This window comes from Symsagittifera roscoffensis, chromosome 8 (assembly GCF_963678635.1).
Source record: "Symsagittifera roscoffensis chromosome 8, txSymRosc1.1, whole genome shotgun sequence".
NCBI classification, from domain to species: Eukaryota; Metazoa; Xenacoelomorpha; order Acoela; family Convolutidae; genus Symsagittifera; species Symsagittifera roscoffensis.
Genome location: NC_087069.1, coordinates 51882618 through 51908892, shown reverse-complemented (window position 1 = coordinate 51908892; position 26275 = coordinate 51882618). Strand labels below are relative to the sequence as shown.

General features: G+C 32.0%; 1 protein-coding gene across 1 annotated transcript; it reads right to left on the bottom strand.

Moving 5' to 3' along the window:
* Positions 1 to 1551: 1551 nt before the first annotated feature.
* LOC134853694 (myb-like protein X) lies at positions 1552 to 5533 on the bottom strand. Its single transcript, XM_063869693.1, has 3 exons — positions 2558 to 5533; positions 1729 to 1903; positions 1552 to 1555 (listed from the first exon to the last, which is right to left on the bottom strand). Exons 1-3 carry the CDS (start codon positions 3810 to 3812, stop codon positions 1552 to 1554), a joined length of 1434 nt encoding a protein of 477 aa, XP_063725763.1. The 5' UTR covers positions 3813 to 5533.
* Between the last annotated feature and the right edge of the window lie 20742 nt (positions 5534 to 26275).

Here is a 26275-nt window from a genome sequence, read left to right as displayed (position 1 = left end):
CATGCACCAACCAAAACTTAATTCCTTCCCGTTTCCATAAAGTGGCTGGAAAATTACCAATTTTAACCCCCCTTAAAACATGCGTGCCCGAAAAAGTAGGGGCTTTAACCCCTTTGGGGGTTAAAAGTGGTAAGTACAACGGCACATCGAAAAAAAGGGGGGGGGTTAAAAGTGGTCATTTTCCTAGCCACTTTTACTATACTACTGTTTAGACTAGGGAAAAATTTTTTTGGAGAAGCCAAAAAAAATTAAGCTTCAAAATTTTCCAAGGAAAAATTCAAATTGAAAAAAAGTTTGGACAGGAATTGAATATAGCACTTTTGTCGTCTCAAGTATGTACGCTATCTCTGTTCTAAATGTGCAAAAGCCACCCTTGCAGCTGAACTTTTATGTAGCACGTAACTCATCACGTGCGGGTTTTGTCGGCAAAAATGTTTAGAGGAAAAATTTTGTAGCTAATTTCAAAACCAGTGCTAACAGCAAAAGAAGTGGACATAATCTTATATGCAACGAAAAGTGTTAAAGAATCAGAAAGTTTTTTATCATGCAGATCAAAAATAGGCAACTTAATATTATGTCTAAGCATAAAACAAAGGTTGAAACCCAAATTACTTTTCTTCTGTTGAAATTAGAAAAACTATTGTGAATTTCAAAAGCCGGTTTCAGGGGGATTAAGTTATCTTTTTTGAACGTTTTACTTTTTATGAAGCCTCTGGATTCAAAAAAACATTAAATGTGATGAGAAAATTCGGGAAACGATAAAGTTTTTTTATTCTAAGGTCTAAGATTTGTTTAAAAAAAAGCTTTGAAAATCATAATTGGTATGTTTTTTGTTAATTTGTTTTTGCAAAGCAGCATTTTTATTAGTTTTCAGGAGAGATAAGAATTTATGTTCGGTCAATTTAAATAAAGATCAGCAAATTGATTTTCAAAATCCTTCCCTTAGCGAAAAACCACGGTCTGCGCCTGCCTCTAGGTGTAGTTATATGATAAGTTTGCATTATATTCCCTTGTTATGCATTTTTAAATTGAATTTTTATCAGTTAATTAAAATCCTTGAAATGTTTCCTTTTTATTAAGAACTACTGCATCTCAGTGATACGGGGCTAGCAAATCTGGAAATTTGATGTAAAAATCTCTAGTCTGACCCTTATGCGGTCAAAAATTGCATTAAATTTCTATACTGAAAAATCACAGCTCCTTCAAGTGTATTTTGATTCAAAACGATTGAAACTTCATTTCAATTACGTTTTTCAATTGCTTTGTATCAAGAAGAACAACTACTCAAAATATGGGTAAATGTACAATTATCAATAACGGGGCTCATTTTTATTTTATGTGAAGCCAGGAAAAAGCACAAAAAGAACGATGAGCCGTAAGCGGTCGAAAGATTCTGTTTAATTTTTTTTAAGTAACTTAAAAAGTTCACTTGTAAGTTTGGCTTGTTCTTCATAAATCCATTTCGTAATTTGGATGATTTTTTAAAAAATTTTTCTTAATTTGGTCGAATCAACAGCAACAAAAATCTAAATAGTTTTATTCAAAAAAGAATCATCTAGAAATGAAAAATCATTCGGAGTTGTTGAAAAAGTTTGCAATTTTTTAGATTTTGTCTTCTTTAAGTTATCAGTTGCATGAGCAAATCTTATAAGGCATGTTACAGTGTGTCAAATCAGTGAAATACAATAGAAATGTCACAATTATTGATTTTTTTCAACTAAAACTGACCCGTTTTGCAGTGTGCGAATCGGGATTGAATTTCCGTTGCAATCGTTGACTTCAATCTGAACATTGCTCACGCCAATTTGTATGTCTTTGTCGTCTTCATTTTCCACGATTTCCAAGCCCTTTTTGCTCGGAACGGAAGATTTCAACTCGGGTTGTTTTGATGTCAAAAGCTCCTCTGTTAATTTAAAGCAGACATTTTAGAAACGATTCTATGATTATCTGAAAATTATTCTACAAAATTTTTTGTTTGAGGTCAAAAGTTCCTCGGCTAATTTAAAGCAAACATTTTGAAAACGATTTTCTGATTATATGATTATTTTACAAAACAGTTTTTCGTTTTGAGGTCAAAAGTTCCTCGGCTAAATTAAAGCAAACATTTTGAAAACGATTTTATAAATATACGAACATTATTCTACAAAGCACTTTCATTCGAACATTTTTGGGCTATATCCTGTTCGGTTTTTCTCTTGTTTCGAAACGCTTAAGGTCTTCAATTATGACCCATTTTTGAAAATGTGTCCCCGTTAAAGTTTTCATGCAATTTAATTTTTTCACGGGGACGTTTTTGCTACCAACTATGCTCACTTATTTATATGTTTTTTAAAAATACAAATTGATCAAAAGGTTTTTTGCTCGGAATTTTTCCTTCTGTTTTTCTTGGTATTTGGAATTGCTAAATAATCAAACGAAATAGTTTAATCAGCCTTAAAACCAAATCATTGTATTCTGATTCTAATTGAGATGCATAATCATTAAGCCTTTTTGATAAAAAAAAAACAAAAAGTGTTCAGATGTTTCTAGCTTGTCTGCTTTAAATTCATCAAATTACCTTCGGAATTCCCTCTCAGTTTTTCACTATCTGGAAGCGTCTCCCTTATTTTGATAACCTTCGTATGCAAATGCCCATTACAACTCGGAGAAAGTTTGCCCGGATCGTTTTCTGTCTCGTTTTTGTCGGTTTGTTTTCCTTGATGTTTCTCGTTTTGTTTTTCATTTTGTTTTTCATGTTGTTTTTTACGTTGTTTTGCTTGCTTTTTCGTTTGTTTCTTTTCGCTTTTATGATGATTTTGTTTTGAAATCTCGCTTGTGGCTCCGACTTTTTTGTTGTCAGTTTTTGAACTCGAATGACCTTTCACATTAGCAGCTGATGGTGAACTTAGAGATGAAGAAAGTTTATCATTTTCATCGTTGCAATTTTCACCTTCAAAGTCTTCATTTTCGTTTTTATCCCATAACTGAAGTTTTTGATTTTCGTCCTTACAACAATTTTTGCAATTTTCACAACTTGAAAAGAAACAGTTCAATCCAAAAAGAAACCGAAATGCTCCTTTTTTGGTATCATTTTCGTTTGCGACTGATTCCTGGAATCCATAGCTGGTGCTGCATTGGTTTCGCTGATCGCTTTTTCGCTTCAAACTGCTTTTCGGATTTGAATTATTGGAGCTCTTTTTTTGCTTGTCGAAGTTATTTTTGTTGACTTTTTCAGCACGTTTTTTCTCCAAATAGGTTACGTTGGTGTAAACAACACACATAAACACAATGTCGATACTCATAAAAAGAACTTTACAAGCATAGTAGAATCCATCGACAATTCGCATTGTTGTCGGGCTGCTTGTATTGAAATACCATACCGGGGTTAAGCCGTAAATGAGGGCAAAAATGAAACCCCCGCCTAAAATCGAATAAACCTTTGGCGCTGTGAACCTGGACATATAGTCCAGAGGTCGGGCAACTGCAACATAGCGGTTGAAACTCATCCAAAAAACCAAATATAAAGAATAAAAAGTTACAAATGTGTAAAGGGAACTGTTTAAAGTGCCGCTTATCACGTGAAAAGCGACCTCAACTAGCCATAACAGTAGACTTATGAATGAAAAACAGAAATCGATCACGGCTATCGATAAAATGAAACACTCGCTCGGTCTGAAATCTTTCTTCTTCAGGTAAATAAAAACAACCGTCGAGTTTCCAAGCATACCAATAATGTTAAGAAGGATTTTTCCCAAAACGAACCAAATGGGAATTGAAGATTCTAGAACTTCAAGATTAGTTTCGTTAACACTCGATTGATTAGCAAAATCCATTTTGAGTTAATAAAATGGTAAAACAAATTCAACTTTTTTTTGATAATTTGTTTGAACGACAATTACGAAAATAGCTCAGAACACAAAATTATAACTATTTCAATTTCAAAATGGAAAAAAGTGACGTTAGCTGAAATTTTTTCAATTATGACTTTCCAGCAAAATAATGAAAATAAAACAATGACGAAGGAATTGAATGCGTTTTGAGTTCGTAGTTTTTCTGTTTTCTTCCGGGTGCTTTGGGAAAATTTCAGGTGAATATGCTTCGCTTCAATTATGGGCCGACGAGTACTTTTGTGAAATGAAGAATGAAAACCGTGACTTTTCGCTTTTTCAGGTAAACTCAGATTTCAGGTCATATTTAACTAGTTAATTAACCCAGCTAGAAATGAGGGTTTGAAATTTGAGTTGCCCGTCGCTAGAGCCCAAATTAAAACTCAAGACGAGCCAAATGAAAGATGGAAGTTAAATAATTGGAAGAAAATACGAAAAGAAGGAATAACATATCGAATCGAAATTTCAGTAAGAAAAAAACTAATTGATTCCAGTGACAAAAATGTTAAACCGGCCAAAGAGTGTGCTGCTATCGTTAGTTTTTTTAGAAATGAAACAAATAAAAAAAACGGAAATGGTGTTTGATGGTTGAACTTTATCTGAACCTGTCGATAAGGAGGACAAATTAAAAGAAATTATTGACGTTACTTGGAGGCAATTTGAACTAGCAAAAAGGATTTTGTTGATTTATGAAGGGACGGTAAAACAAACATACTGAGAACCTCCTATTTTTTCATTCAATTCTGATTACTTGCAATAATTGTATTGAAGGTAAATAACTAAACACACAGGTAAACTAAAGCTAGCCCAATGGTAGTTTTCAGGGGGCAAAAGGGTTTTTTTTAGATAACAGGTAAAACAATGTAATTTGAACCAAATTTTCGATCAATTTAAATTAAATTTGGCGTTTCGCTTCAATTTCGCATATGCTGAAAAATGTGTTTTGATGCTGCAATAAACACTGTCAAACGATACTATATATGTTATACCCAATGGGCCTTGTAAAAAAAGCAAATATGACAAAAAAAGTCGGCTATTTTTTTTCGGTTTAAGTAGGCGTAATATTGCTCATATGAAAAAGTTATAACCTGAAAATTTATCATATATAAGCGAGGATGAGCAATATGTAAGATATTATCGCTAGGAGATAAACGTAGCTCTGGTTGTCGAAAATTGAACAATTTCTTCAAGAGTAAAAAAAGAAAAATAAGAAACTAAGAAAAAGGAAATTCAATTTAGGACCTTTAAGTGAGGGTTAAAAGTAAGGAACCGTTGAGCCAAATTGCGTTCATGCTGTGTTCAGAACTTATGAAGATCAAATTACACACAAAGTCCCTAAAGGGATGATTTTGTCTTCGATAAGGTTTGAAAAATCGATTTTTTTTCCGAACACAAAAATAAGAAGCTTAAATACGCAACGAACAGTAAAAAACAATATGTTCCTTTTTTTTCAGTCAAAGCAATTGTAGAAATTAATAAAAATAATTTTACCCCGGGAAATAAAGCGAGCAAAAATGGTTATAGGAAGCTATTTTCATTTTCTTATAAAAGAAAGATAATCAGCGACAAAATTTATAATTTTCATGACATAAAATTAGTGATAAGAACAAGACGACAAGAAAACTAAATTTCCTTGCTGAAAATTAATCGAAAATTATCGTCAGCTCTTTTTGAAGCTTCAATAGCGGTTGCTAAAATGATTATATTTATGTCGGCGCCAATTTAGTTCTTCCTTTTCATCAAACTAATCAGCAAAATGTCAACCAAAAAAAAAGAACCAATCAGGAAACTGTATTTTGGCAAATTAAACAAGACGCAGAAGGGTGTTAGGTAAATAGAACGTAAGGATTTTAAAGACGACAGAGCACTAAGACGACAAATATTGCCCCATCTAAACGACCTCCCCCCTGTTTTGATTTAGGGGGAGATAGCTCTCTTGGTCCCAAATGAGCTTCAACACATTTAAATTGAACTGTTCGGAACTAAGCAGTTTATGTTGGATACAATTGGAGAATTGTGCCCAGCATTGTCTAAAAGTCCCTTAAAAACGGTTTTCGTCTTATGCAACTGTCGTTTTATTCGCCAGACATAGAGCTCAGGTATTATTTCAAAATCCGCGAGACACGATTTTAAAATGTGGTAAAAATGTAGCTTTTCTAAAAATGGTAAACGTCTTATTTCTGTCAGCCAATCGCAGTTACCTTTAAATGACGAACTAGTTAAATTTGAAATAGTTCTTCAGAAGCTTTGAAAAAAAAACAACGCAGTCCAAAAATTATAAATGAACAATCTAACTGTAAATAATTGTCAAATTTCTGTCAAATTTCTTTGAACAAGTTTAGTTTAAACTAATAATGAAGAACTTCAATCCAAATTTTATAATCAAGCAAATCAAAACATCACATTTGAAAAAACTTCACTAATATAACAAGAAAAGCTAACTTTTGTGCAAGTAGCACCAAATGTTCCGTCCACAATGAGATAGAATTCAAATAACCAAAATTCAGAAAAATTAAAAGAAAACCAATTGTTCAAACTTTTTTTATTTTTTCTTTGGTGATTTAATATTTTTTGAAATTTTAAAAAATGCAAAACTCAGATGTAATTTTATAAAACGACTCGTAAAATTGGAGTGGAATCATTCAATTAGATTGTTGAAGATTTATTAAATTAAGCCTCATTAAATTTGTTCAAAATTTTTTCTTTTTTAAGACAACATGAATTGAGTGACATTCTTGAATGCTTTTACTGCGATTTAAAAGCAATATGTCAGAAACAATTTTCAATTTTGTTCAAATTTTTGCCTACAAAATTTCTCAAGGGTCTAAAACATTGCCGTTAATTTTTCTCCTAGCATATTTTTTTCGATTGTTTCGCTTCAACAAATTTTGTTACTCAGTTTCTCTTACTTCCATCAAATTTTCTTTTCTTGTAGAACTGAATTTATCTCAAGCTAAATTGCTTGTATCCCAATGGTTTCTTCAATTTATCTAAACTAGTTTTTTATTTAAGAACTAGTTTTGAAAGTTGAAAGAAATTGAATTAAAAAAAAGAAAAATATTAACAAGGATATAGGATATACATTTTATACTGAAAACACTAATTTTCTTATCGGAGAAAGGAACCACCGGAAAAGAGAAAAACATAGATTAAAATACAATAATAGGTAACATTTCAAGATAATCAACTCATTGAAAATCCATTTTCTCAAAATATTGTAAAAGTTTAAAATAGATTTCAATCAAATTTCTCATCACAATCTTATCTCAATCTTATCACAAATTTACACAAAATGTTACCGTTTTTTTAAATGGATTGATAATTTGCCGTAAATAAGTAGGTCTCTAAATATGAAATGTGCTGTGCCCTTTGGTTAATCTGAAAACAAAAATTTAACAAAAACTCCATAGATGTTCCTTGAAATTATGAAATCATTAGCTTAAAAGAATTTACTCATATTTTTATCTTCATCAAACAAAAAAGGGATCATGCTGAAACATAATCCAAGCAAAAACTGATAAAAATTTAGTTGAAATTTGCTAAATGGTTTTTTAAATGCACAAAAATTTGAAAAATAAAAAAGCATAAGCTACGAGCATCTTAGATGCAAAAGATAGATAATGAACCAATCCTGAATCAATAAAAAAATTGAACGTTAATTTTGAAATTATTTGTAGCAATTATAGTAATTAATAATCGATGATTGGAAATAGAGAATGACCATAATAATAGCATAATTTGATCATCAACTCCTTATACTGAGTGCGGGGATAAGTTACAAGGACAGGTTTTAAATGCCAAAACAGTCAAGGTAAAATTGAAAAATAAGAAAACTGTAGGGTGCAATTTTTCTGTTTTTTGACCTTACGGTGAAGTCAAAACAATCAACATAAACAATCAACGTAAATTAAGGTTGAAATTTTCTTTACATTTGCTTTTGTTAATACCTACACAAAATAAAATTACCGAAGCTGTAAACCTATTTTTACAGAAAACTCATAATCCGCTTCTAACCCATGGCTAGCAAAAAAATAATACACCTCATTTCATAGTTAGTAGAGAAATAGAGGTGACCTTACGTGCAGTTTCCCACCCTGCTGCTATTAATTTCAAAATTGAATTCAGTATAAAAATTGGTTGTCGAAAATTGTGTATTGGTTTCTGTACCGAAAAAAAAATTGTTTTCTATCGAGCAAAAATTAGTAAGCTAACGTACAATCTTTTTTCCGTCCCAAGTGAGCCAATGTACAGTTTCCGCCTAGCGATGTATTATTTTCAAAATGGATTACGTAAAAAAATGTTTCAAAACCAGCGCGCAGATAAAATGTTTTGCGCACAAATTTTTTTTGTACTTCTAGCGAGCATTACTTGGTAACCTAGCATATCCCCCACCCCCAAGTGACCTAACGTACAGTTATTCCTAGCAACCTATTATTGACTGATTTGGATTCAATATAAAGTTTGTTTTTCAAACAAGAGCCTATAATATAATTGTTCGGCACCGAATATTTTCTTTATTTCTAGCGAGAACTATCTAGCTTCTAGTTTAAGTTACTGATCCAAAAATCTTTCTGAGTGTTTGAATAATAGGGCGAATTTAATAATTAATGAAAAGTCGGCCAATTTCTTCATTCTCCAGCTGCAAAACAGTACATGTTATTTGATTGTTCACAGTGAAAGATTGCTACAAAAATTGAAAATCTGACTAGCTAGAAAAAAAAACAAGACTGCTCGTATCAGGGCAAAGCCCTGAATGTTCCGACCGCCTTTTAAGGCTTATGGAGCAGTAGTAACGTTAAAAAAATAAATGTATTAAAATAAAAAGAAATTTTTTTAAAATCTGAATTTTACACAAAAATCATCCCCCCACACGCCATATAAAGAACAAAAGGATAAATTTAGCTCCTTGTAACAAATCAATTATGGCAAATAAGCTTCTTTCAACCAATTTCGAACAATTTCTAAGACGGATTAACTCTCCGCTTACGCGTTAATAGCGCGAAATATATCGCGCGTTAATTGTTCCAAATTGGCCAAAATGGCAATCTTTAAACCCCCATAATTTTACAAAAAACGATCACAGGTAAAAATATCTTTTCAATTTTAAGCTCAAGACAACAATACCTTTTGAATGATATAAGAAAATTCCGTCAAAAAAAGCTAGTTAAAAAGTCGAAATTTGTCTGAAGAAAAAAAAACAACCCCGAGCACAAATATTCCGTTACTTTAGTATCGAAAGTCGGAACAACAAGATTAATTTTCATACTTAGTCTCACAAAGCCATTCGTTATACCATAAAACAATTTTACCGAATGAACAATCATTAACTACAAGGCAGCATGAACTAATAATGACAGGAAATAGTTTTTGCTTTGTAATAGAAATTAACACGTATTTTCACAAGTATAAGTTTCCATTGTATCGCTACGACTTTGTGTATACTCTAAGCAAGACTATTACAAAATCTCAAAATGTTTAGAATCAATATCTATCCCGTTCCGGTTGATTGTCTATTTCCAATCTTAGGTGAGAATTAATCTTAGCAAAATTATAATAAATCTGCAAAACTATGTTATAAGTTTTATTTTTTCCGTTTATATCTGTCGATTATCCCAGTTCATGTTCTGTATTTATTTATTTTTCATCAAGACACTTTATGAATTTAGTCTGCCCTCAGAAAAAAAATTGAAAACCGCATCTTTTTTTTCAACACAACTGGTAACTAATGGAGGGTCTGTGTAGACTGATCTAACTATAAATTTTGCCTGGGCAGATAGGAAAGACAACAATTTAGCTAGTGTAGAAAATGTCTCAATGGATGCTAATTATTAGTTTAATAGACTTATAGACTTTGTTTTCTAATGACGAAAAAATAATGCTTTAGTTTTGCTGAAATAAGTAACAACTTTCACAAGATAGTTATTTTGATAGCAATACGAGCACTAGAGGTTCTTTTCATAGTCTTTTTTAAAAAACAATTTCTTCTTCTACTTAATTTATTCAAGCCGTTTTGTTTTTGCAATGGGCAGCAGAACTTTTTTCCAAAATCTAAAAAAAAAACTATTTATTAGGTTGCAATGGTTTTGCTTACTTAATTTTTCGCTGTTCATTGAATTTTCACTGCACTTTTTGTCGTGCAAATTTCTAGTTTGCTGATTCAGAGTAACCGGGTGAAATGATTCAAACGAAAATTTTCAAAATTGTTTCCTTGAATTTTGGTTAAGTTCAGACAAAAAACAAAAAAGACAAAAAATAATTGTTTTTCCACCATTTTTTTAAAATTTATTTCCATTTGTTTTTGGTGCAACTTGTTTCGAACATTTTTTTGTGTTTTTGTTGATAAATTTTTTTCAACAATAATCCAGTTAGAAATCTTGAACTTGATCATTTGCTGTAGTTGTTTTCATCCAGTTTTATTGAATGAGCGCTATTGACGCTTGCGCAGCACTGAAACTCAGTGAAATTTTGATTAGCTGGAAAACAAACCTGAACAAAAAAGAAACAATCCTAATAGTTATGCTGCTTACTGCAACAAACAAATGAATTTAATGACTAAAATTTAAGGAAATGAGGGGGATAAACATAAAAGATAAACATATGAAAATTTTTGGTTGATTTTTGTCTTACATATGACCTTCTGAAAGCTACTAAAAATCTATATGTTTCATCAGCATGCAAATGTTTTCGAGAGAACAACCAGCTTGTTATCGATGAAGATCGATCAGTTGTCATAATAATCACTCAAAAAGAACAAAAAAGAAGGGTATTTTTATTGCTTCAATTTTTTGCTCCTATTGTGATGCTTTATCCCTAAATCATTGCTAATTTTCCTCATTGCTAATACTTTTTCTTGTTCTTAGAAACCTAACTGGTCTGATAGTTCAACATATGCCACCGATCACAGTTTGAATTTAGCAGAGCTGATCAAGGAGCCAGATGCTTGTAAGCAATTAGTGCAATGATTTGGATTGAAAACTAAATATAAAAAACCAGCCTTCTGCAATCAGCACAAAAGGTTTCAACAGCTATCAAAGTGTTTTTTCAATTTCAATGAAGATCTTACATCAAAAATAAAGTAGGGAATTGCATAGGAAATAAATTGAGCTGAGTAGTAGAATAGTGGCGTGATCAGGCGTGCCTGCTCACCCCCATGTAATTAGATAAGTTATAGTCATCCAGTTAGCAGGCTTTGTATTAAGATACGAAGTAGGTTTTCAAGTATTGAGATAGGTAATAGGTTGCCCCATGTATTAGTATGTGTTAAGCCAAGTTTCGGATGGCATCTTTTTTAGAAAAAAATTTTGGCGCCTGATTTTTCCATGAATAAGGATTGTGTTTAGATTTTTTAAAGATTTTTCTGTGTTTTGATATAAAACTTGAATGTATTAGGATAAGTTATAGAGTCTGTATTGTATTAAAATACAAAGTTTTAGTATCATGGTAAGAAATGGTAAACATATATTTTTTTTCTACAGAAATCTCAAGTTTATTGGCAAACTTTGTCGGCAAAATTTTTATCGCTTCTTAACTAATTGTAGAATACCAATGTTATATTACGTGTAGATGGTAAAACCAAACCCAATTTGTTTAAACAAGTTTTTATCGTTTTTGTTTTAAATGTTGGACTTTACTTCAATTGTCCCTCGAAACTTAAAATTGAGAAAATCAGGACGTGATTTATACACTGTTCTAACAAGAGCAAAATTCAAATTAGTAAAAAAAATGCTGATATCTAGCTGAAACGTAATTAAAAACTGTAAAAAGTCGTGAAAAGAACCATCATTTTAAAAAAAGAAAAGAAAAAAAGTTGTTCATTTTAGATGCAAGATCTGTCGAAAATTCCCCATTTTGCACTATGTATATTTAACTGACTATTTGTCCATGTAAAGGTAAACATAATGAAAAAATCTATTCAAATGATCAATTTTAGCAATATTCATGGAAAATACTTGAAAAAAATTTTGATTAGATTTCACTTCAGTATTTTGTCAAAAAGTAACCCAAATTTATAAAATAAAGACAAAATTGAAGCGCTCTGTCTATTTATATTTTAATCAAGTAATAAAATTTCCAAAAAGTTTCAAACTTTTCGCTAAATGGCTTAAACGCACATTTAATCTGAAAAACGTATCACATTTATCTTTGCTAATAATCAAAAAGACAAAAATTTCAAGGAAAAATCAAACATAAGTTAAGATCCTTCATGTAAAATGATTTTTTTGATGCCATAATCACTTAAAATTGAGAGAAATTTCACTTAAACCATATCTGGATGTTGAAGAAATTCAACGAAAACCTCTTGATAACTGATCGTATCCGATAATTTCAAAATAAACAACATACTATGAACATTTCCAGAAGTTCTTTTGTTCTATCGTTATTTCCTACCCTATGTTTAGTTTAAAATATCGAAAATGAACCCACCTTGCATGAAAAGATAGTCAGAACTAAGAATCCCAGGAAGATCAAAACAGAACCCCCCCCCCCCCCCCCTCTGACTGATCACCTCACTCTTCTGCTACTTGAGTGAGTCCTGCTGATCAGGGGTTCGTATGAGGGGAGGGGGAGGGGGGTGCCTGCTGGCTTCTATGTGTTAATATAGGTTATAAATATCCGGTCAGCAGACACTCCCCCGATGATTGCTTCACTCTTTCTTTACTCAAGTAATTTTCAAGTTCACGCTTGAGCTTCCCGAGGCTAGAACTATGTCTCTTATTTTTTTTTGGGGGGGGGGGGGGGTAGCTAAATCATCCTCAGTCCGTTTTCTTTTTCAATCCCGACCCAAATCGTTTTAATCAGAAAACTGAATTTTTTATCATTCTCCTGTTGAGGCCAATTTTTCCTGGCACGATTTACTTTTCTTTGGTCCAGGTATTTGCTGTCATATTCAAGTTGAAACTAAAGTTTAATCAGTTTTTCTCCTATTACATCCACTAGTTCCGATCAACATTCAGTTTTCTGGTTAACTGTCACGTATATTGTGTTCGCCTCATTTTCAGCTGCTCGATTCCTTTTTGCAAGAGTTCGATTCTTTTTTCTACTTTTCGTTGCTAGTTGTGGTCTTTTTTTGTAGTTCCGATCAACATTCAGTTTTCTGGTTAACTGTCACGTATATTGTGTTCGCCTCATTTTCAGCTGCTCGATTCCTTTTTGCAAGAGTTCGATTCTTTTTTCTACTTTTCGTTGCTAGTTGTGGTCTTTTTTTGTAGTTTTGAGGCCTCAGCTCATAAAATTTGGCACAATGTCACTCAGATTATTATTTTTTTTTTAGAGTTTATTATTTCTGGTTCAGGGGTTTGTTTTTTTCACAGAGCTATTAAATTCCGGCTCAACCACTGGAATCAATTCAAATAATAACACTCGATGTATCTTGCTACTACTAATCTTATCACAAACCTTTGGCTACCGACCTTCTCGTGGTATTCAAAAATTTCTCGAGAAATTGAAGTGGCGACTATTCAACGAAAGCATAAATCCGAAAATAGAAAAATGAAAACAAAAATCTGGAATTTGGGAGAGGACTAATTTCTGAAAACCTAAATTCAAAAAGAGGTCCAGAAGTCTGTGTTTTTAAAATTAAATGTCCTGTGACTGGGTCTGTCAAAAATTGAAATTTTTGAAAACAAAAAAAAATTGTTTGCAAATCGAAGGAGTTTTGAATTCCAGTGTTTTTCAAAATGATACACACGTGTGCCAGATATCAAGACAACGGAACTTTAAGTGGAATTTCTAAAATAAAGCCTTCAGGCCGAAACATATGATAGAAAATTGTCATTGGTCGCAATTTTTGAAATTGAAGTTTTAATAGCATTTTGTTTCTGCTGTTTTTGGCATTAATAATTTTAACACGTTATCGGTATACTTTTTTCGGCTAAAATTTTTTCGTCCAAAAATGATTGATTTTAACGACTCAAGAAACTCTCTAGAAGAGACAGTTCAACTGATGAAAAACTCTTATGATGTAGCAATTATCTTGTGTTTATCAAAATTATCAGATTTAAGTTGGTTTATTTGATGATAGTTTGATTAACATTATGATGATATATATTCTGATTGCATTTTGAGGCCAACTAATAAGTTGTGGTTGAAAGATTGAGGGAACAACGAAAAAAAAACGTTTCCTTGTTTTTTTAATAAACTATCCCTCACACCTTAAAGCAAACTACAAAGGGATTTTTGTATCGTTTCGTATTCTTAAAATATGATTTCATGGATTGATAAAAAGTGCTTATAAAATAGTTCTAAACTAAAAAAAAGAGTTCTGTGCTACAGTTTTAAACTATAGATAGCAAGCTAATAATCAACAAATTCCAAAGATATACAAAGATTTAAAACATATGTATTAAAAATCATGATGAGCATTCGTTCTATACCATGAAATTATATGACAAGCATTGTTTATTTTGCAGTTTTTTCATGTTTGCTTTAAGTTTTTAGGTTATGCTATGAATGACCACAAATAAAAAACCAATAGGTTAGGCAGCAATATAGTTGCAGCCTAAAATAGGTACCGATAGACGCTAATTAAATTAATCTTTTAACTTTCTTTCAATATTATATTTAAGAAAAAAAAAACATTTTTTTTGGTTATGTCTAGGAGGCTTCCTTTTGAAAAAACTGGTTGAAAGTCGTGGCCTATTTTTTCTGGCTTACTGCTATCATCTAGAGACAAAAAAAAACTGCTGAAAACACACATACTATATTTTTTGATTTTTGATTCTTCTGTGAAGCAATTCACTGCGTGGACTTTTTCGAAGAACGTATTTTTTTTTCTGATAAAATCAGGTTTAGGGATTTTCCTCAGTTTTGCACCCTTAGTGGAAGATAGATGGAAGATAATGGAAGATGTATGAAAAGCATTTTTTCGTAGGTTCCCTGATTTAGCATTTTTTTCAATTTTTACTGGACAAACCCTACAATTATGGAGTTATAGGACAAGCTTTTCCATGAGAAAACCAAAACAATCGTCGATTCAGCAGCCTTGTTGAATAAATCAACACAAAGGAACTCATACTCGTACGAAATACCCTTTAAGTATAATAACGGCTTGATTCGACATTTGCCAGTTGTAGTGTTCTACATATTCATTATAATTTGCAGGAGAAAGTCTTATCATGTGCTAGTATAATAGTATAATAACGGCACGATTCGACATTTGCCAGTTGTAGTGTTCTACATGTTCATTATAATTTGCAGGAGAAAGCCTTATCATGTACTAGTATAATAGTATAATAACGGCATGATTCGACATTTGCCAGCTGTAGTATTCTACATATTTATTATAATTTGCAGGAGAAAGTCTTATCATGTTCTAGTATATTAGTATATTAACGGCATGATTCGACATTTGTCAGTTGTAGTATTCTACATATTCATTATAATTTGCAGGAGAAAGTATTATCATGTGCTAGTATAATAGTATAATAATGGCATGATTCGACATTTGCCAGTTGTAGTGTTCTACATGCTCATTATAATTTGCAGGAGAAAGTCTTATCATGTGCTAGTATAATAGTATAATAACGGCATGATTCGACATTTGCCTGTTGTAGTGTTCTACATACTCATTATAATTTGCAGGCGATATTCTTATCATGTGCTAGTATAATAGTATAATAACGGCATGATTAGACATTTGCCAGTTGTAGTGTTCTACATATTCATTATAATTGGCAGGAGAAAGCCTTATCATGTGCTAGTATATTAGTATAATAACGGCATGATTCGACATTTGCCAGTTGTAGTATTCTACATATTCATTATAATTTGCAGGAGAAAGTCTTATCATGTGCTAGTATAATAGTATATTAACGGCATGATTCGACATTTGCCAGTTGTAGTATTCTACATATTCATTATAATTTGCAGAAGAAAGTCTTACAATGTGCTAGTATAATAGTATAATAACGGCATGATTCGACATTTGCCAGTTGTAGTGTTCTACATATTCATTATAATTTGCAGGAGAAAGCCTTATCATGTGCTAGTATAATAGTATAATAACGGCATGATTGGACATTTGCCAGTTGTAGTATTCTACATATTCATTATAATTTGCAGGAGAAAATCTTATCATGTGCTAGTATAATAGTATCATAACGGCATGATTCGACATTTGCCAAATGTAGTATTCTACATATTCATCATAATTTGCAGGAGAAAGCCTTATCATGTGCTAGTATAATAGTATAATAACGGCATGATTGAACATTTGCCAGTTGTAGTATTCTACATATTCATTATAATTTGCAGGAGAAAATCTTATCATGTGCTAGTATAATAGTATAATAACGGTATGATTGGACATTTGCCAGTTGTAGTGTTCTACATATTCATTATAATTTGCAGGAGAAAGCCTTATCATGTGCTAGTATAATAGTATAATAACGGCATGATTCGACATTTGCAAGTTGTAGTATTTTACATGTTCATTATAATTTGCAGGAGAAAGCCTTATCATGTGCTAGTATAATAGTATAATAACGGCATGATTGGACATTTGCCAGTTGTAGTATTCTACATATTCATTATAATTTGCAGGAGAAAGTCTTATCATGTGCTAGTATAATAGTATAATAACGGCATGATTGGACATTTGCCAGTTGTAGTATTCTACATATTCATTATAATTTGCAGGACAAAGTCTTATCGTGTACTAGTATAATAGTATAATAACGGCATGATTCGACATTTGCCAGTTGTAGTGTTCTATATATTCATTATAATTTGCAGGAGAAAGCCTTATCATGTGCTAGTATAATAGTATAATAACGGCATGATTCGACATTTGCCAGTTGTAGTATTCTACATATTCATTATAATTTGCAGGAGAAAGTCTTATCATGTGCTAGTATAATAGTATAATAACGGCATGATTCGACATTTGCCAGTTGTAGTGTTCTACATATTCATTATAATTTGCAGGAGAAAGCCTTATCATGTGCTAGTATAATAGTATAATAACGGCATGATTCGACATTTGCCAGTTGTAGTATTCTACATATTCATTATAATTTGCAGGAGAAAGCCTTATCATGTGCTAGTATAATAGTATAATAACGGCATGATTCGACATTTGCCAGTTGTAGTGTTCTACATATTCATTATAATTTGCAGGAGAAAGCCTTATCATGTGCTAGTATAATAGTATAATAACGGCATAATTCGACACTTGCCAGTTGTAGTATTCTACATATTCATTATAATTTGCAGGAGAAAGTCTTATCATGTGCTAGTATAATAGTATAATAACGGCATGTTTGGACATTTGCCAGTTGTAGTGTTCTACATATTCATAATAATTTGCAGGAGAAAGTCTTATCATGTGCTAGTATAATAGTATAATAACGGCATGATTCGACATTTGCCAATTGTAGTGTTCTACATACTCATTATAATTTGCAGGAGAAAGCCTTATCATGTGCTAGTATAATAGTATAATAACGGCATGATTCGACATTTGCCAGTTGTAGTATTCTACATATTCATTATAATTTGCAGGAGAAAGCCTTATCATGTGCTAGTATAATAGTATAATAACGGCATGATTGGACATTTGCCAGTTGTAGTATTCTACATATTCATTATAGTTTGCAGGAGAAAGTCTTATCATGTGCTAGTATAATAGTATAATAACGGCATGATTCGACATTTGCCAGTTGTAGTGTTCTAAAGATTCATTATAATTTGCAGGAGAAAGCCCTATCATGTGCTAGTATAATAGTATAATAACGGCATGATTGGACATTTGCCAGTTGTAGTATTCTACATATTCATTATAATTTGCAGGAGAAAGTCTTATCATGTGCTAGTATAATAGTATAATAACGGCATGTTTGGACATTTGCCAGTTGTAGTGTTCTACATATTCATAATAATTTGCAGGAGAAGGCCTTATCATGTGCTAGTTTAATAGTATAATAACGGCATGATTCGACATTTGCCAGTTGTAGTATTCTACATATTCATTATAATTTGCAGGAGAAAGCCTTATCATGTGCTAATATAATAGTATATTAATGGCATGATTCGACATTTGCCAGTTGTAGTGTTCTACATATTCATTATAATTTGCAGGAGAAAGCCTTATCATGTGCTAGTATAATAGTATAATATCGGCATGATTCGACATTTGCCAGTTGTAGTATTCTACATATTCATTATAATTTGCAGGAGAAAGTCTTATCATGTGCTAGTATAATAGTATAATAACGGCATGATTCGACATTTGCCAGTTGTAGTGTTCTTCATATTCATTATAATTTGCAGGAGAAAGCCTTATCATGTGCTAGTATAATAGTATATTAACGGCATGATTCGACATTTGCCAGTTGTAGTATTCTACATATTCATTATAATTTGCAGAAGAAAGTCTTACAATGTGCTAGTATAATAGTATAATAACGGCATGATTCGACATTTGCCAGTTGTAGTGTTCTACATATTCATTATAATTTGCAGGAGAAAGCCTTATCATGTGCTAGTATAATAGTATAATAACGGCATGATTGGACATTTGCCAGTTGTAGTATTCTACATATTCATTATAATTTGCAGGAGAAAGTCTTATCATGTGCTAGTATAATAGTATAATAACGGCATGTTTGGACATTTGCCAGTTGTAGTGTTCTACATATTCATAATAATTTGCAGGAGAAGGCCTTATCATGTGCTAGTTTAATAGTATAATAACGGCATGATTCGACATTTGCCAGTTGTAGTGTTCTTCATATTCATTATAATTTGCAGGAGAAAGCCTTATCATGTGCTAGTATAATAGTATATTAACGGCATGATTCGACATTTGCCAGTTGTAGTATTCTACATATTCATTATAATTTGCAGAAGAAAGTCTTACAATGTGCTAGTATAATAGTATAATAACGGCATGATTCGACATTTGCCAGTTGTAGTGTTCTACATATTCATTATAATTTGCAGGAGAAAGCCTTATCATGTGCTAGTATAATAGTATAATAACGGCATGATTGGACATTTGCCAGTTGTAGTATTCTACATATTCATTATAATTTGCAGGAGAAAGTCTTATCATGTGCTAGTATAATAGTATAATAACGGCATGTTTGGACATTTGCCAGTTGTAGTGTTCTACATATTCATAATAATTTGCAGGAGAAGGCCTTATCATGTGCTAGTTTAATAGTATAATAACGGCATGATTCGACATTTGCCAGTTGTAGTATTCTACATATTCATTATAATTTGCAGGAGAAAGCCTTATCATGTGCTAATATAATAGTATATTAATGGCATGATTCGACATTTGCCAGTTGTAGTGTTCTACATATTCATTATAATTTGCAGGAGAAAGCCTTATCATGTGCTAGTATAATAGTATAATATCGGCATGATTCGACATTTGCCAGTTGTAGTATTCTACATATTCATTATAATTTGCAGGAGAAAGTCTTATCATGTGCTAGTATAATAGTATAATAACGGCATGATTCGACATTTGCCAGTTGTAGTGTTCTTCATATTCATTATAATTTGCAGGAGAAAGCCTTATCATGTGCTAGTATAATAGTATATTAACGGCATGATTCGACATTTGCCAGTTGTAGTATTCTACATATTCATTATAATTTGCAGAAGAAAGTCTTACAATGTGCTAGTATAATAGTATAATAACGGCATGATTCGACATTTGCCAGTTGTAGTGTTCTACATATTCATTATAATTTGCAGGAGAAAGCCTTATCATGTGCTAGTATAATAGTATAATAACGGCATGATTGGACATTTGCCAGTTGTAGTATTCTACATATTCATTATAATTTGCAGGAGAAAGTCTTATCATGTGCTAGTATAATAGTATAATAACGGCATGATTCGACATTTGCCAAATGTAGTTTTCTACATATTCATCATAATTTGCAGGAGAAAGCCTTATCATGTGCTAGTATAATAGTATAATAACGGCATGATTGAACATTTGCCAGTTGTAGTATTCTACATATTCATTATAATTTGCAGGAGAAAATCTTATCATGTGCTAGTATAATAGTATAATAACGGTATGATTCGACATTTGCCAGTTGTAGTGTTCTACATATTCATTATAATTTGCAGGAGAAAGCCTTATCATGTGCTAGTATAATAGTATAAAAACGGCATGATTCGACATTTGCAAGTTGTAGTATTCTACATATTCATTATAATTTGCAGGAGAAAGCCTTATCATGTGCTAGTATAATAGTATAATAACGGCATGATTGGACATTTGCCAGTTGTAGTATTCTACATATTCATTATAATTTGCAGGAGAAAGTCTTATCATGTGCTAGTATAATAGTATAATAACGGCATGATTGGACATTTGCCAGTTGTAGTATTCTACATATTCATTATAATTTGCAGGACAAAGTCTTGTCATGTACTAGTATAATAGTATAATAACGGCATGATTCGACATTTGCCAGTTGTAGTGTTCTATATATTCATTATAATTTGCAGGAGAAAGCCTTATCATGTGCTAGTATAATAGTATAATAACGGCATGATTGAACATTTGCCAGTTGTAGTATTCTACATATTCATTATAATTTGCAGGAGAAAATCTTATCATGTGCTAGTATAATAGTATAATAACGGTATGATTCGACATTTGCCAGTTGTAGTGTTCTACATATTCATTATAATTTGCAGGAGAAAGCCTTATCATGTGCTAGTATAATAGTATAATAACGGCATGATTCGACATTTGCCAGTTGTAGTGTTCTACATATTCATTATAATTTGCAGGAGAAAACCTTATCATGTGCTAGTATAATAGTATAATAACGGCATGATTCGACATTTGCCAGTTGTAGTATTCTACATATTCATTATAATTTGCAGGAGAAAGCCTTATCATGTGCTAGTATAATAGTATAATAACGGCATGATTCGACATTTGCCAGTTGTAGTGTTCTACATATTCATTATAATTTGCAGGACAAAGTCTTATCATGTACTAGTATAATAGTATAATAACGGCATGATTCGACATTTGCCAGTTGTAGTGTTCTATATATTCATTATAATTTGCAGGAGAAAGCCTTATCATGTGCTAGTATAATAGTATAATAACGGCATGATTCGACATTTGCCAGTTGTAGTATTCTACATATTCATTATAATTTGCAGGAGAAAGTTTTATCATGTGCTAGTATAATAGTATAATAACGGCATGATTCGACATTTGCCAGTTGTAGTGTTCTACATATTCATTATAATTTGCAGGAGAAAGCCTTATCATGTGCTAGTATAATAGTATAATAACGGCATGATTCGACATTTGCCAGTTGTAGTATTCTACATATTCATTATAATTTGCAGGAGAAAGCCTTATCATGTGCTAGTATAATAGTATAATAACGGCATGATTCGACATTTGCCAGTTGTAGTGTTCTACATATTCATTATAATTTGCAGGAGAAAGCCTTATCATGTGCTAGTATAATAGTATAATAACGGCATAATTCGACACTTGCCAGTTGTAGTATTCTACATATTCATTATAATTTGCAGGAGAAAGTCTTATCATGTGCTAGTATAATAGTATAATAACGGCATGTTTGGACATTTGCCAGTTGTAGTGTTCTACATATTCATAATAATTTGCAGGAGAAAGTCTTATCATGTGCTAGTATAATAGTATAATAACGGCATGATTCGACATTTGCCAATTGTAGTGTTCTACATACTCATTATAATTTGCAGGAGAAAGCCTTATCATGTGCTAGTATAATAGTATAATAACGACATGATTCGACATTTGCCAATTGTAGTGTTCTACATACTCATTATAATTTGCAGGAGAAAGCCTTATCATGTGCTAGTATAATAGTATAATAACGGCATGATTCGACATTTGCCAGTTGTAGTATTCTACATATTCATTATAATTTGCAGGAGAAAGCCTTATCATGTGCTAGTATAATAGTATAATAACGGCATAATTCGACACTTGCCAGTTGTAGTGTTCTACATATTCATTATAATTTGCAGGAGAAAGCCTTATCATGTGCTAGTATAATAGTATAATAACGGCATAATTCGACACTTGCCAGTTGTAGTATTCTACATATTCATTATAATTTGCAGGAGAAAGTCTTATCATGTGCTAGTATAATAGTATAATAACGGCATGTTTGGACATTTGCCAGTTGTAGTGTTCTACATTTTCATAATAATTTGCAGGAGAAAGTCTTATCATGTGCTAGTATAATAGTATAATAACGGCATGATTCGACATTTGCCAATTGTAGTGTTCTACATACTCATTATAATTTGCAGGAGAAAGCCTTATCATGTGCTAGTATAATAGTATAATAACGGCATGATTCGACATTTGCCAGTTGTAGTATTCTACATATTCATTATAATTTGCAGGAGAAAGCCTTATCATGTGCTAGTATAATAGTATAATAACGGCATGATTGGACATTTGCCAGTTGTAGTATTCTACATATTCATTATAGTTTGCAGGAGAAAGTCTTATCATGTGCTAGTATAATAGTATAATAACGGCATGATTCGACATTTGCCAGTTGTAGTGTTCTAAAGATTCATTATAATTTGCAGGAGAAAGCCTTATCATGTGCTAGTATAATAGTATAATAACGGCATGATTGGACATTTGCCAGTTGTAGTATTCTACATATTCATTATAATTTGCAGCAGAAAGTCTTATCATGTGCTAGTAAAATAGTATAATAACGGCATGTTTGGACATTTGCCAGTTGTAGTGTTCTACATATTCATAATAATTTGCAGGAGAAGGCCTTATCATGTGCTAGTTTAATAGTATAATAACGGCATGATTCGACATTTGCCAGTTGTAGTATTCTACATATTCATTATAATTTGCAGGAGAAAGCCTTATCATGTGCTAATATAATAGTATATTAATGGCATGATTCGACATTTGCCAGTTGTAGTGTTCTACATATTCATTATAATTTGCAGGAGAAAGCCTTATCATGTGCTAGTATAATAGTATAATATCGGCATGATTCGACATTTGCCAGTTGTAGTATTCTACATATTCATTATAATTTGCAGGAGAAAGTCTTATCATGTGCTAGTATAATAGTATAATAACGGCATGATTCGACATTTGCCAGTTGTAGTGTTCTTCATATTCATTATAATTTGCAGGAGAAAGCCTTATCATGTGCTAGTATAATAGTATAATAACGGCATGATTCGACAATTGCCAGTTTTAGTATTCTACATATTCATTATAATTTGCAGGAGAAAGCCTTATCATGTGCTAGTATAATAGTATAATAACGGCATGATTGAACATTTGCCAGTTGTAGTATTCTACATATTCATTATAATTTGCAGGAGAAAGTCTTATCATGTGCTAGTATAATAGTATAATAACGGCATGATTCGACATTTGCCAGTTGTAGTGTTCTACATATTCATTATAATTTGCGGGAGAAAGCCTTATCATGTGCTAGTATAATAGTATAATAACGGCATGATTGGACATTTGCCAGTTGTAGTGTTCTACATATTCATTATAATTTGCAGGAGAAAGCCTTATCATGTGCTAGTATAATAGTATAATATCGGCATGATTCGACATTTGCCAGTTGTAGTGTTCTACATATTCATTATAATTTGCAGGAGAAAGCCTTATCATGTGCTAGTATAATAGTATAATATCGGCATGATTCGACATTTGCCAGTTGTAGTATTCTACATATTCATTATAATTTGCAGGAGAAAGTCTTATCATGTGCTAGTATAATAGTATAATAACGGCATGATTCGACATTTGCCAGTTGTAGTGTTCTTCATATTCATTATAATTTGCAGGAGAAAGCCTTATCATGTGCTAGTATAATAGTATAATAACGGCATGATTCGACAATTGCCAGTTTTAGTATTCTACATATTCATTATAATTTGCAGGAGAAAGCCTTATCATGTGCTAGTATAATAGTATAATAACGGCATGATTGAACATTTGCCAGTTGTAGTATTCTACATATTCATTATAATTTGCAGGAGAAAGTCTTATCATGTGCTAGTTTAATAGTATAATAACGGCATGATTCGACATTTGCCAGTTGTAGTATTCTACATATTCATTATAATTTGCAGGAGAAAGCCTTATCATGTGCTAGTATAATAGTATAATATCGGCATGATTCGACATTTGCCAGTTGTAGTATTCTACATATTCATTATAATTTGCAGGAGAAAGTCTTATCATGTGCTAGTATAATAGTATAATAACGGCATGATTCGACATTTGCCAGTTGTAGTGTTCTTCATATTCATTATAATTTGCAGGAGAAAGCCTTATCATAAGCTAGTATAATAGTATAATAACGGCATGATTCGACAATTGCCAGTTTTAGTATTCTACATATTCATTATAATTTGCAGGAGAAAGCCTTATCATGTGCTAGTATAATAGTATAATAACGGCATGATTGAACATTTGCCAGTTGTAGTATTCTACATATTCATTATAATTTGCAGGAGAAAGTCTTATCATGTGCTAGTATAATAGTATAATAACGGCATGATTCGACATTTGCCAGTTGTAGTGTTCTACATATTCATTATAATTTGCGGGAGAAAGCCTTATCATGTGCTAGTATAATAGTATAATAACGGCATGATTGGACATTTGCCAGTTGTAGTATTCTACATATTCATTATAATTTGCAGGAGAAAGTCTTATCATGTGCTAGTATAAAAGTATAATAACGGCATGATTGGACATTTGCCAGTTGTAGTGTTCTACATATTCATTATAAATTGCAGGAGAAAGTCTTATCATGTGCTAGTATAATAGTATAATAACGGCATGATTCGACATTTGCCAGTTGTAGTGTTCTACATATTCATTATAATTTGCAGGAGAAAGCCTTATCATGTGCTAGTATAATAGTATAATAACGGCATGATTGGACATTTGCCAGTTGTAGTATTCTACAAATTCATTATAATTTGCAGGAGAAAGTCTTATCATGTGCTAGTATAATAGTATAATAACGGCATGATTCGACATTTGCCAGTTGTAGTGTTCTACATATTCATTATAATTTGCAGGAGAAAGTCTTATCATGTGCTAGTATAATAGTATAATAACGGCATGATTCGACATTTGCCAGTTGTAGTGTTCTACATATTCATTATAATTTGCAGGAGAAAGCCTTATCATGTGCTAGTATAATAGTATAATAACGGCATGATTCGACATTTGCCAGTTGTAGTATTCTACATATTCATTATAATTTGCAGGAGAAAGTCTTATCATGTGCTAGTATAATAGTATAATAACGGCATGATTCGACATTTGCCAGTTGTAGTGTTCTACATATTCATTATAATTTGCAGGAGAAAGCCTTATCATGTGCTAGTATAATAGTATAATAACGGCATGATTCGACATTTGCCAGTTGTAGTATTCTACATATTCATTATAATTTGCAGGAGAAAGTCTTATCATGTGCTAGTATAATAGTATAATAACGGCATGATTCGACATTTGCCAGTTGTAGTGTTCTACATATTCATTATAATTTGCAGGAGAAAGTCTTATCAGGTGTTGTGAGAAAGATCAGTCGTACTTCATTTTAAAGGCTTCCATAAAAAAACAGCTTTATCGAAAGACAGCTTCTTGTGATTTAAAGTGGTTACGCTGAAAGCTTAAAATTTTCCGCCTCATAAGTTTTCGATGTTAATGCAATTAGAGCAGGAAAACTTTTCAATGATTAACAAAATTGTTACACGGTTTTGTTTGGGAAGATCGGGACTGCCGCAGAGTGCAATTGAACCGAAAATTAAAAATTTAGTGTTGCGACATATAAACTCAATCTTCTACTCTAAGGGAGAGAAAAGACCGGATTGTTGTCAGATTTTTTAGACAATTTCGCAAAAATATAGTGCTCTTAAACAGCTGGCGTTTTTTGTGATTGGTGAAAAATGAGCAACAAGAGACCAGCTCATCTCAAGACCTACGTCTCGCCAAAATCTTTTCTGTGCAGTTGGATGACACTAGAGAGTTAAATTAGAGTTACTCGAAACAGAACAAAAAAATTGATAAGAGAGGGCAAATATTTCGGCGAAAAGAGCAAACTGTTAATAGCCCATTTTCTGAAGTTTTTCCCCAGTGATGTGTCATTTCTTTTATTTCAAACGTTTCAAGCTTATCCCAGATCCTAACGGTCGCAAAAGCAAGCTTTCACTCGCTTACCAAATAAAGACGGGGAGTGCAGTTGAATCCAGTTAGCAAAGAACTGACAGCAGATATTCAAAAAAGGGCCAAAAATTTATATGTGAAAAAAAATGTTTTGGTGCCTTCTAAATGTAAAGTACAACAAATGAATGATAATAAAAACGGTTATCTGTTTAAATTTAATTTTTAGTGAATA